The 13,924-nt window shown below is 44.1% G+C and overlaps 1 protein-coding gene across 3 annotated transcripts in view; it reads right to left on the reverse strand.

Moving 5' to 3' along the window:
• The window catches only part of NDOR1 (NADPH dependent diflavin oxidoreductase 1), a 35,533-nt gene that overhangs the window by 4,249 nt on the left and 17,360 nt on the right, over nt 1-13,924 (reverse strand). For all 3 annotated transcript variants that reach the window (XM_075579274.1, XM_075579273.1, XM_075579275.1), the window contains 8 exons: nt 13,256-13,357; nt 10,563-10,781; nt 8,802-8,923; nt 7,437-7,657; nt 7,057-7,164; nt 5,247-5,361; nt 3,202-3,348; nt 934-1,052 (listed from right to left, as the gene is read on the reverse strand). In XM_075579274.1, coding sequence (XP_075435389.1) covers nt 934-1,052; nt 3,202-3,348; nt 5,247-5,361; nt 7,057-7,164; nt 7,437-7,657; nt 8,802-8,923; nt 10,563-10,781; nt 13,256-13,357 — 1,153 coding nt within the window. The remainder of the gene's footprint in view (nt 1-933; nt 1,053-3,201; nt 3,349-5,246; nt 5,362-7,056; nt 7,165-7,436; nt 7,658-8,801; nt 8,924-10,562; nt 10,782-13,255; nt 13,358-13,924) is intronic.

Consider the following 13,924-nt stretch of genomic DNA (forward strand, 5'->3'; position numbering starts at 1 on the left):
TAAACTGCGCAACAACAATTTAATGTGTTGCCCGACATGCACGCGTGATATGATTAACATAAGCATGATGACACACCCACTACTTGAGAGTGTCAGAGTATGTCTGTTACATTAACGATACCCAATGTGATCTTAATAAGGGCAAGAAATGAACATCGGTTTGCAGACATTTACTAAACGCAAACAATGGCAAGTCACCCGTTTTATCAGCATTGGGGACTGATACAATCAATGTAGGGATAAGAGGAGGAAATCGTGAGCAGAAATGATTGCAGTTAGAATTTCGCTGGATATTTTCTCTAGACACGGTATACCCTAAGGCAGGGGTGAGCAAACTTGGGGGCGCGGGATTTTTCAAGGGGGGGGCGAGGCAGTTGCAGAGGCCTCGGGCTCTCCAAGGCATTTCAATTAAACTCCGGGGGACCGCGCAAGGCCTCTGTAACTTCCCCTACATGGTCTTCGGCGATGCGACGCCATGGTAACCCGGCAGCAAATGACGTTGCGTTGCCATGAATGTGCGCGCTCGTGGATGGGATGCGGTTTTTGAGCGCTCTCTTTTGCGGTTTGTTGGTGTTCATTTGTGTATATTAATCCCTGATAGCGCCCCGGCTACTATTGAATTCAGACACTGGGCTAGTATGCGAGTGCCGGATCATTGGTTGTGGTGGGCCTGACAAATATACAATCTGTATTAATAACACAAGGATTGTGCGGACATTTCGAGAATTTGATTCCCTTTGGCGTCGTTGCGCTGCAGTGGGCCGCTGGCACTGAAAGGGTTATGGCTCTGAGGAAAAGTCCCATTGGAGACCACTTACAATCAGCCACGCAATAATATGGGACATTCATTTCATTATATCAGGTAGGGTTTAGTCATTCAGCCACGTGCCAGCACGAGACGTGCTTCAGCCTCACGCGTGGCCATTCGCTGACCTGATCCCGAGAAAAGGCTGTAAAGATCGTCAGGAATCCTCGCTCTGCCAAATCTTCCCATTCCGGCTGGAAGTAGAAATCCTTGGATTTTCCTCGGCATCCGAAAAATAAACAGCTGCCTGAAAGAGAAGATCCAAAATCTTACAAGAGCAATGCATTCAACAAGAGATCCCACCGGGAAATGGCACACACTGAACTGATGCCCCAAACTAAAAAACTTAAAGCTGCAGTTCAGTCTTTTTTTTTTTTTTAATTAATTTTTTACTTCAATAGTTTTATGTGGGCAATCTCTAATTACCTAAAGAACTGTATTAGCTGCAGGTCAATTCGTTCTCCATGTATTGATAGGCGAAATTTGGTGACATAATTAGTGAAGGGATCTGTTTATATTCTGCTTGTCTGTCAGTGGAAGCTCATGAATATTCATGAGCACTCCTGCACTGACATGTGCTAGAGGGAGGGCAGGGCTGCCAAAGGGGTGTGCCAGGGCTTGTGACAGGACATGAAGGGGCAGTGCCTTAGCAAATGGCTGTTAAAATAGAATACAAGAAAATTGGTCTTTCAAAGTTGTTTTTTTTAAAACAGAAAATGCTAAAAGTATTTTTTCTTACTACAGAACTGATTTATTAAAAAAAAACACACATGCAGACACACACACAGTCATTCATATTTACTGAACTGCAGCTTTAAAGACCTTTAGAAATAAGCAAGAAGGAATGGAAATTCCGCACATGAAGGAGAAACAGTTAGCAGGAAATTGCTGCTCTTAGGGTACAGTATTTGCAGTTCATTTACAGGGACAGCAGATAGCAGGGAGAGCTTCAGTGGTGAAGGCAAGATTGCAGATCTTGTTCCAGTACGTCTGTCTGTCTGAATAGGGGGCTTTAGCTTCAACCCCCTTGATTGCCAGAGCGTTGAGTTGCACACAGCGCCATTAGACATTCCATGTGAGCACGGGATCCCTCCCCCCTGCCCTAAACAGATCCTTTAACGTTCAAATCACACCCACAGCTCTCTGAGAGCAGCTAACAAGTCAGCAAAAAGAATGCCCCTCGGCACAGCATATAGTCATCACAGAGCAGGGGTGGCCAACTCCAGGCCTCAAGGGAGACCAACAGGTCAGGTTTTAATGATATCCCAGCTTCAGCACAGGTGGCTCAGTCAGTGGCTCTATCAGTGCTGAAGCAGGGATATCCTGAAAATCTGACGTGTCTGTTGCCCTTGAGAACTGGAGTGGGCCAGCCCTGTCAGAGGTTAACATATTGGACATGTATCGCTGGTATAAGTGCGCTTTGGTTCTGTGTGAGACTTTAATACCGTTCTGCAGAAGTTCTTTTCATCACATGAACAGGATTTCAATTGATTATTATGTCAGTATGATCACATTCGAACAGATCACTGACACCTAATGAAATTCCCAGAGTTGGATGTATAGTACCAGTATTTAAATGCCTACCTTCCGAAACATCTAAATACCTGACTCTTTGCAAGCTAAATCCAGCACAACTCTTCTAAAATTAAACCCATTGGAGAGTGAACCTTAAAAGGGCTGTTCCTTTTATTACCTGTGTGTACTAATGGCTGTGACATCATTAGTGCTTTAAATCTTGGGTGACCGACACCTTTCTTACCAAAATCCAACACCTATACATATTTTTAAGAGTTTATTTGCATATGTGGTTAGTTGAGCCTTAGGACGCGCTCAATTTCCTCTGGCTATTCCCCTTTTGCAATTAAGCATTTGAACCGGTAAAACTCCCCTTCACCCCATTCCCACACCCTTCCTGGCAATCTAATAAGGACAGAGCGGGACAAGGTTCAATAGAACACTTCATTAACTAAAACGTTCACATTCAGAGGCCCCGAAAATCATGTTTTGTGCTTAATTTCCAAAGAAACAAAAAGCAGCCGCACGTGTTTTAAGCATGTTACGGTGTCTAAGCCCGCGGCCATACTTAGCGCGACCGTGCCTCTATGAGGAAGGCCAAAGAGCGCGCGCGGTGAAGAGCGACAGCGCTCGCGAACCCAGAGCAGACAAAATAATTTGCCTCCCCGTCGCGTCTCTCCCATGGCCACACATCGCCTCTGCGGCAGGTACTCGTGATGCCGCGCACGCGCGCCTAGTATAGCCTCAGCCTAAGGAAGACCATCAGATTGTTTCATTCTTTACAAAATATTGGAGTTGGTCAGCTACCAGTGACTCTAAGTCATTGCTAGAACCCTGCGAGTCCAGTTCGACATCCGATAAGTAACAATGGGATATCACACCTGTATAGCCCTGTGCTGCCCTCTCCTGTATAGCCGCACGGAACGGTGCCACCCCCGTCCCGGGGCCCACCAATATCAAAGGAGTGTCTGGGTCTGATGGGAACTTCATGCTGCCTTTCTTCACCCAAAGCGGGACATGCACTTTACCTGCATGAAGAATGGTTACGATGTAAGAATTAATGATGGACATGTCTTTTTTTTCAACCTCATCTACTATGTAACTATTGTATAGTACACTGGTTTTATGACACCCTTAAATAAATCTATTGTTCAGCACACACACGCACACACACACGCACACACACACACACACACACACACACACACACACACACACACACACACACACACAAACACACACACACACACAAAACAGATAGAACCGACTTAATTATCACTTGGTAAATAGTCATCCTGACTGAGCCACCTGTGCTGAATCAGAGATACCCTTAAAACCTGACCTGTTGATGGCTTATGAGGACTGGAGTTGGCCGCCCCTGACCTATACAAACCCATTAGAACGGATTTTGATGACATAAATAGTCAAACATACAGAACACCTACAAGCACATATTGAACCCCCAAAATATATATAAGCATATAAGTTTCACAGAGGAGTGCTACTGAGCATGGCGATATATATATTTAAAACCAAAGACATAACATAAAACACAGACAAAGCTCAGTGCACATCCAGAAAAACTTATATACGGTACAGTGCCTAAATATACATGTATAAATAACTAATAAATAAAATGGTCTTTTAGTTTAACATTTTGGCCAAATTGTTGTAAGCCCTTGAGCCAACTGCACGGCAGACCACGTTTCAAGGATCCCTACACTAATATAGATTCTTAATAACCTGTGCATTGCCAGGAAGAATGATTTATAATAAATCTGTCAATATTAGTTGCAAAAGTTCTAAGTCTGATTGAAGCTTTTATTAACCTGTACATTACCAGGAAAAGCACTCTGTAATAGATTTGTCACAATCTCACTGCATGCAGGCAAGTTCCCCTGAGAGTGGGAGATGCCATGGAGTGAGCTTTTAACCATTTAAATGTGGGAGGGAGGGAGTGAGCTTCAATTAGGTAGGAGGTTGCCACCCTCCAATCAGCTAAGACTAGCTGAACAAGAATTATAAAACATACAGAACACCTACAAGCTCATATTGAACCCCCAAAATACCCACAACATATATATATATATATATATATATATAAGCAGTGTTCGACAAACCTATACATTTGCTCGCCCCGGGCGAGTGGATTTAACCCCCGGGCGAGTAAATATTGGCCCAAGCAGAACACGTTTGGTACTAGGTGGCGAGTAGATTTTTTTGTGTGGCGAGTAGATTTTTTGGTGATTTGTCAACCACTGTATATAAGCATATAAGTTTCACAGAGGAGTGCTACTGAGCATGGCAATATATATAGTTAAAACCAAGGGCTTACAACAATTTGGCCAAAATGTTAAACTAAAAGACCATTTTATTTATTAGTTATTTATACAAGTATATTTAGGCACTGTACCGTATATAAGTTTTTCTGGATGTGCACTGAGCTTTGTCTGTGGCCTGGGATTACCTTGCTCACCGTGCACAGTTACCCACAGTCTCAGCGGCATCCTCTGACTAATGAGACAGTTCTATTTTACGATGTCAGTAGCCGGACTCTGTACATCTTCTGCTGCTGATGCATCCTGCACGGGCACCGAGCACCACATTTCTATCCCAAACAACTGTCTGTGAGTAAGGTTCCTGTCTCTGCACTTCTTTAACCCAGCCAATGCTGGAAAGATGTGTAATACGGCAGGCATACACTTGTAGGGGTCCTTGTTAAAATAGATACGCAGCAAAAAGTGTCCCGGTGTGCTCATTTGCTTATAATTTCCCAGAATCCCTGGCTGCAGTGGAAGCACTGTATGCCAAGAGAGAATGCGGAAGGGCAGGGTTGCCTGCCTGAGACATGAATGTGCTCACCAGTGGTATTCTTATTCACTCCTACCCAAAGTCCCTTGAGCAAGGTCTGCAATACACAACTCACCTTCTTGGGGGCTGAGGGAGGCCAGCCACGAGGAGCAGACACCGCGGCGAGGCTCGTGCAGGCTGGTTTTGTACTGCACCACAGCCATCAGGATCTGGAGCTTGTTGGGGTGAGCCTGTTAGATAAAAGTATGACAGCACACGCGCTGTAGGTTGTGATGCAATTTAAAGAGGCAATTCAAGCAGCTTAAGTTGTTTTCATATATGCCGCCTTTGATTGCCTTTATTGAAAATTAATTACCTAAGCTGCCGATCGATTTGTTCACCCGTGATCGATCAGCAAAATCCTGCTTCCCAGGGTTCACCAAATGGCTGCCTTTCAGTTTCAATCAATCCCTCCACTACATTGTATTCTTCTATTGCTATGGTAACATTATCTATTGTTACAGTTTGCAGCTCAAACTACTGGGAACATTGGCAACAAATGATCACAAACAGGAAAGTGTTGCAAAGATCTTGTTGACGTACTAATCCGCACCCGCCTGCGTGTCTTTCGCTATTTTTTCATGCAACCTGAACCAGGGGGTCGGTCCTTTGGAACGGATCTGCTGTCCCCCAATATCCGAGGGCCCTCCCAGTTCGCGAGATTTGTTTTCTACTTTTACCGCCGGCCAAGAATATTTGTCCAGTGGACACAGAGCAGTCACCGAGGCCAGACGTGCTCCTGTGGCTAACAGAAAGCGGCAAAGTCATGAGAAGAGGACATCACCGCTTTCTAGTAGTAATTCCCGCGCCCCCTATTTATAGTATTTTTAGGTAGAAAAAAAAACTGCACGGAAACGTACAAATATGACGGGAACGAGGTGTCTCCAGAGGCCGCAGATCTGTGCCAGGGGATGCCCAGGATTAGGTAACATTAAAAATATATACATATATTTTTAGGGGATTGGAGTTTTCAGTTGCAATTAGCACTGAAACATTGACCCAAACTGATTTTTTTTTATGTGGATTGAAGCAGATTTAATCAAAAGGGGCATGCCCTCCCTCTGGCCAAAATGTACCAATAGCAGTGGCATGCTGAAGTGGTTACATCTGGGTGATTGATACCCTTTTTTCTACCAAAATTTGACACATCTATGTTTAAATCATTTTGTTTGTAAGCAGGGCGAGTGGAGACTTGAAAGGGGTCTGATCTCCTCGTACGACGTACCCGGCACGATATGGAGCGGCCAACCCAATCACAACCTAGAAAACGAGCAAGTGTTCATGGTGTGCCATGTACATCGTAAGAACCTGGTACGGTATAGGCACGTATGACGTGCCTGGTACGACGTACCTGGTATGTGTCCTTACGACGTACCTGGTAGGGTATGGGTTCTTACGATGTACCTGGTATGTGTCCTTACGACGTACCTGGTAGGGTATGGGTTCTTACGATGTACCTGGTATGTGTCCTTACGACGTACCTGGTAGGGTATGGGTTCTTACGATGTACCTGGTACACCATGAGCACTTGCACGTTCTGTAGGTGGTGATTGGGTTGGCTGCTCCGTCGGCCCCCACTCCGTGCACCAGTCATGTGATCACTCCTGGAGTGATATCGTGACCCAGAAATGCCAGAGGTACGGTGGGGACTCGTGCTGCTGCATTCCTGGCACCGAGTCAGTAACTCCTCTTGTGTTCTAAATATCCTCCCATATTTCTGGTTTGAGGAATGCAGCGTAGAATTTTTCGTCGAGGGGAAAAGCACGCGCACGGCTTTCTTTTGCAAAGTAGATATTCAGAACAAACTCGTGAACCATAAACAAACCGGTGCCAGGGGCATAGGTTACAGATTGGCACGCTTCCCATTACTTCCGCTTGGTCCTCACCCGAAGAGATGAAGCGATGGAAAACGCCCGTGGACGGACACGAGGAAAGAGATCGAACAGGTAATTGGCTCCGATGCAGCAGGTTGTGTGCGGAAAGTCAAAAAGTACCTGAAGAAAAAACACAGGCAGCAGAATTATACCCGTGTCTTACTTGATGTTGAACCTCCTCATTGCCAGAAGGGACGTAAAAACATAGACTTTTTAACTGGAATGGGTTAGATCAATTGGAAATATTGGAAGGGTTCATCTTTAGTGCGCAGGGATTTTAACTTGCTCCTACATATGGCTTTTAGCATCCCTACATGTGTGTCCATTTCATTGTTCCTGTGGCCATTTGTTCATAAGTCTCAGCCCTTAAAGCAACCTATAAACATCATCACCTCCAGCGTGGTCCGTCGTGGCCGATTGCAGTAGGAGTAGAGCTCCTCCTGGCCGCCGGCAGAGCTAAACTCCTTCAGCTTCTCCCTTTCTAGCTCGTCTGGAGAGAGGCGGGAGAGGAGCTCAAAGAAAGAGCGCCGGGGGACACAGCTAATATCCAGGTATCGCTCCACGAGCTGCTGTACCGTGCACGGCTGCGGCAAGTGTGAGGGAACCGGGGTGGCTGGAAAGGAGCGAGAAAGCAAAGACGGGTAAGAACAGGCCAAAGAAAAAACAAGCGTGGCGGATCATATCTACCAGCGCAATGCCAATGAGCATAGTCCAGCACTTTTCGCTTCTTATTCATCTTATGTATGCATGTCCTTATTTATATAGCGCTATTAATGTACATAGCGCTTCACAGCCCACGAGACAATCATGTAAATAACAAATAATACAGATTATGGGAAGAAAGGGCTTCAGACATAAAAGTAACATACAGGCATACCCCGCATTAACGTACGCAATGGGACCAGAGCATGTATGTAAAGCAAAAATGTACTTAAAGTGAAACACTACCTTTTCCCCACTTATTGATGCATGTACTGTACTGCACTGCAATCGTCATAACTGATGTAAACAACGCATGTGTAACAGGCTCTATAGTCTCCCCGCTTGCGCACAGCTTCGGTACAGGTAGGGAGCCGGTATTGCTGTTCAGGACGTGCTGACAGGCACATTCGTGAGCTGCCGTTTGCCTATTGGGCGACATGTACTTACTCGCGAGTGTACTTAAAGTGAGTGTACTTAAAGCGGGGTATGCCTGTATAGGAAAAGGAGTCCCTGCTCCTCCGGGGAGTCGTTTCGGCTGTCGCAGCAGCCATTGTCAAGGAGTGGCAGGCCACGCAAAGGCTGCTGTGACCGCCGAAAACGCTGGACACTTTATTTGGCTTCAATAAATGATTGCATTTATAAAACCGTGGGGCCTCTACTCTTCCTTCCCTGTGTAGCATTGGCATATACCATACATTAAACACTAGAAGATTTGCCAATTTAAGCCGACTGAAAAACCTCAAAAACAAATAATGCAGGAGTGCCCATTTATTGCATATATATATATATATATATTTTTTTTTGTAAAAGTATCGGATCCACCGTACGACAACCTCCAGGGATACCCTGGTTCCCTTAGTGCAGGTGTGACACAATTTTTTTTTTAAATATGGCCGGGGGATCACCCCCAGAAAGCCCTGACACCATCTCCCGATTATGTTCCAGATGGCTATTACCCACCAAAGCTGGGTGTCCACCAGCCAAAAAAAAAACAAAAACCTGACCTATATCTCACGTATATTTAAATGGTCAGATTGAAAAGTACATTCACACACCTGGATCCGTGGGTTTCAGAATAAACTTTCTGTCTGGGTCCAATCGTAGAAGACGACAGAACTGCTGCACACGCCGGGAAGAATTCTGTGGCTGTATCATCACCACATCCCCAGCACAAAACCTAACAGGGTCAAAAAAAAGAGCTACAACATTCACCCCCTTTCTGTTCAGTATAAAGCTGGTGCCAGTGGAGGGCATTTGGCTTCATTAGAAACATTCCAAAGATCCAAGGTCTTGTTTTATTAGTGTGTGTGTGTGTGTGTGTGTGTGTGTGTGTGTGTGTGTGTGTGTGTGTGTGTGTGTGTGTGTGTGTGTGTGTGTGTGTGTGTGTGTGTGTGTGTGTGTGTGTGTGTGTGTGTGTGTGTGTGTGTGTGTGTGTAGAGACTTGTATCTATGCGATCACATTTCTTATGACATGGTAATGGCCCTCCGTGTGCACTGATGTTTTTATATGACTTAATGACATTGTTTTTCACCAAACTGGTATTTACAAGTACAGTAATAACCCACTGGCAAATTTCAACAGCGCGGCTTATTTTGCACGAAGCTGGCAAGAGCCTCCGAACTCTGCAAAAACGTTGCCGGCACATGAATCAGGTGACTGTAGAACCGTTTAGGAACGCGTTATCCTGTGCTCACGCTGTTCTAATTCTGACTTGTTAGAAAAGTAAGAAAGAAGAGGTTATTTGTGCTGGATGTTGCTTGTTCGGAGGCAAAGTAAAAAACGGCTCCTGCTTGGATTCACAACGCTCCGATAAGGGGTATCTGAGCTCAGTCCAGTATTATCTGCCATGCAATTAATACACAAATTGTGCAATGCTCAGCGTGAGCAAGTATATACAATAAAGATAACTAGAATACTTTAGCTGGACTACCCTTATGGTATCAATAAATGAGGTAATCTCCTATGAAACCAATCAATGGGGGCATTTTTGCCTGTGTATGCTGTGTGTTTCCATGCTGCTAATAAATTAGCTTTGTTTTTCACTTTGGGGATGCTCTCCCTGCTTTTTGATCATTTCTTCCTGCTGGAAAGTAGTGCTTCGTCTTTTTTGGTTCCTGTTATCTGCCATGCAAGTCAATGGAAGTTAAAGACCAATGAAGTTTCAACAACTCCCTTTCTGTGTCCAACCTACAGCAAAGTGGGCCTCTTAAATGTACAGGTTAACTCCGGTCAAAACTGCCATGAGCGTGTTATCAGCGCAACTGGCTTCCCTAGAAAGATACAATCGCTTCAAGTAATTGGCTTGCTTATTTCTGTCTTGTTCGCTGGAATCAAGACTATCTGCTACTTCTATTTATCGGTTTGAGTAATGATGGCAACCATAATTACTTGAGGGAGAGAGCTCCAAGCTATCAATTTTGATTATTGGCAAACAGTCTTATCACCAAAAAAGCATTCAAAAGATTGTAAGACCCTCAAAAGCATGCGCTACCATGGATATTAAAAATAGGATTATTGGAAAATGTGCAATTTAGCTGCATTTAACATATTACACATGCCACTGTCCTTCCTTCACTTTCCTCCGAGGAAGGACTATCCCTTTCCGTTTTTGAATATGCGTGCATTTAACTGTTTGTGTATTTAGCCTGGTTGCAATTGAAACGAGGGCATACCTGGGAGCAGGTGGGTAAGGTGTTGGTTGTGAGTGTACCAGGTTCTGCGTTGAATTGTGGGTTCAATACCAGTCTTTAAATAAATGAGTAACTGGCTTATTTGGTGCAAAACAATAGCAGTGAAAGAGGCTAGGTCTGCTCACTCAATGCCGGAGCCGGTGATGTCAAACTCAATGAGACGCACGTCCTGGAAATGGGAATCGGCGGTCACCCTTTGGTTGGAAACCATTGGTGCCGGGAATGGGTGCAGCTCCGATGGGGCCTCTCTGGCAGGGTCATTGTTCCTGGGTAAGATTTCCGCATCGCTGGCGTACGGCGCTGAATCATTGTCCAGAAAACGGAGAGAGAACTTCGGGGGTAACCTATAGTCCAATGTTAAAAATGGAAAACTTTTACAAATGATGAATATTCAAAACTGGAAGATTACAGCTCACCATCACGAATGCTGAAATGCTCACTGGCACATCAAGGACAATATAACAATTATTGTTTTTCTTCAGTGCCTTAAGGCTCATATTTACTAAGTGATGCTACACCGCAAGACCTTTCCAATGCCAGAATTCCCCTTACGGACAATTATTTTTGTACAGTACCGGATAGGTACACTGATAGCAGCCCCATCTGTTCTATACTATCTAATTGTGTGTCCCAACCACAATAATAATACATAAATAATAGCACCACTTCGTTAATATGGTCCAATGTGTTCGTTTATGCACGTCCATCTGGGAGTGAAAGGTTAAATGACATAGAGCCATTGAGGGTTATTCATTTAGCTGCGATAGTGCAGACTCGGGGAACTGCAGCATGAAACTTACTATTGAAGTCAATAGGAGTTTCCATGCGATAGGCCCCTGATCGGCACTATAGCTGTTTTAATACAATTAAAATAAAACCTCCCACTGACCCCTATTTGATATGCTTCAGAGATGACTGCCCGTGTGGGAGAAGAGTTCAACTCCATTCAAACGAATGAGACCCAAATATTCTCCAGCACAGGGAAGACTGCTGCACATCATACGGTGCTGCAGCTATTCAGATCAACAAAATCCTTCTTCAGGTGGCCCTCTCCTTTCTATACGCAGCCCACACAAGTTACAATGTAAAGCATTTTGTTTGCCAAATGTGTGTCCCCATCTCACACCATCTGCGCAATGATCCAACGCTCCTACGTCCCGTAGTCTGCTTGTAATCCTTATTACTGCTGTATATTTATATTGCTGATAGCATCCATAAACCAGAACACACAATAAAAGATCGGTAATTGCGCAAACCAAGGTGGTAATAATGCTGAGATCAGACGCTTATCACAAACCACACAACTTGATTACTTTGGGATGGCAGTTCTTTTCAATTAACACTCACCGACTTTTATCTGTATAATAACAAGGTTTCCTGCTGCAACTGAGAATTAAATGTCCCATTCATTCACATTCTCAAAACCTGTTAGTAACGGTTTTCTGCATATAATGTTATCCTTTATTTACCGATAGTTCCGATTTTAATTATTGAGAACATTCCACAAAGCGATGTGTGGAGTGATTTATAGAAGAACTCAAGCACAGCTACATTGATGAAAAAAATCCAATGACTGTCCATACTAAGGTATAGTACTGTGCAATGACTGTCCATACTAAGGTATAGTACCGTGCAATAACTGTCCATACTAAGGTATAGTACCGTGCAATAACTGTCCATACTAAGGTATAGTACCGTGCAATGACTGTCCATACTAAGGTATAGTACCGTGCAATGACTGTCCATACTAAGGTATAGTACCGTGCAATAACTGTCCATACTAAGGTATAGTACCGTGCAATGACTGTCCATACTAAGGTAAAGTACCGTAAAAAGAATACAAACGAGTTCAGGAAAAAAGGAACCCTTTCGGTTTTCATCATATCTCATATGTCTCACTCAATCCCCATGAACATTTGCACAATTGTAACTCTCTTATGTAGATTAACACTATAAAAGAAGCAAAATGTAGACAATCAACTGATGTTATCCAAATTGATATCACTGTATTATGTCAACAAATTCCAGATACGTGTTTGTATGTATGTGTGTATACATATATACATACACACAGGCGTGTATAGGTATATACATATACACAGGCGTCATTTTTATTTTAGTATATATAGATAAATAATAGAATCAGGTAAGTAGCAAGAAAAAAAAAACCTATATTTAGACGTACGTACAAAGTACCAACGTTTCGGTCCTCATAGGGACCTTCGTCAGGGCTTCAATAGAAGTTTATGTCTAATAGCCAAAGGCGAGCAAACACAGCCTTGTAAAACGGTTCTTCGCTGGTTTTGGTGCCTTTTAACAATGCAAAGAATACACCGATTTTGTTGGTTAAAAATATCACGAGGCCTATAATAATTCTAAACAACCGACTTGTCTAGTGTTGAAAATGAATACATACTTCTCTTTGTTTATGCACTGTGTAATGGTAGCACACTTTCCAGCTAAACTACCTGAAGGAGAAGCTTAGTCATGAGAATACTGCCGTAAAAGTTTAAGTTACAAGTTAAAATAGGCGAATGTGGTTGAAATCTCTTCCTCTCTCCTTCTGACCTTGGGCCAGTCACTGTACATCAGCTACAAAAATTAAATTGTCAGATACTCCGTGCAGGGAAGCATTGCGTTGGCAAAAACCTACGTACAGCGCTGTGTACATTGTCAGCTCTACGCAAGAAAAACGAAATATGATATTTTGAAGCCTGTGCTATGAAGACTCGAGTACTACTCAGCAGCAGCAGGAAACCTGTGATCCAGGGAATGCCAAAGGATAATGATGTGCAGTTTATGTATGGTGTATACTCACATCACGTCGCTGCTGATTACGCTGAGCCCTGGAGGAAGAGGATACAACGAGAGAAGCTTTTCCCATAAATCCTCCTGCCACAGATCCACCACTGCATCTGGACTACACAGGTGAACAAGCACAGAAGAGTGAATCTTACTTACTGATCCAGCTCAATGGAAAGGCAGGTTCAGCAGCTCTTATGCAATGTTAAGCCTCTTCTCGGGGCTGGAGAAGATTATCGCCCCATTCATTTTCACTGGAGCTAAATCTTTCCAACACTGGGATGCAGTTTCACTCTGGCAGCAAAAGAGTTGAGACTCGGGAGGAAGAGGCAGTGTGCAGAGGTTGCAATGGACCATAGGAAAAAGAGACAGATGCCAGGAGGGAAAAGATGAAGACAGTCAAGGAACAAGAAAAGGAAGCGTGGAGGAGGAAAGGTGGTTATGGTAACAGCATCTTACAGCAGAGAGAAGAGGAGAGAGACTAAATGAAGACAAGGACACCAGGAGAAAAGCCTCACTTGGAGGAAGAAGGTGTAGGAACTAGAAGAGGAGAGCAAAGAGCAACTATACCAACTATACAAGGGGTGCTACTTTAACAAATGTGCGCGGCACCGTGATACGGGGGCGGCACCGTGACACGGGGGCGGCACCGGGACACGGGGGCAGCACCGGGACACAGGGGCGG

The sequence above is a fragment of the Ascaphus truei genome, chromosome 21 (genome assembly GCF_040206685.1).
Source record: "Ascaphus truei isolate aAscTru1 chromosome 21, aAscTru1.hap1, whole genome shotgun sequence".
In the NCBI taxonomy this organism is placed as follows: domain Eukaryota; kingdom Metazoa; phylum Chordata; class Amphibia; order Anura; family Ascaphidae; genus Ascaphus; species Ascaphus truei.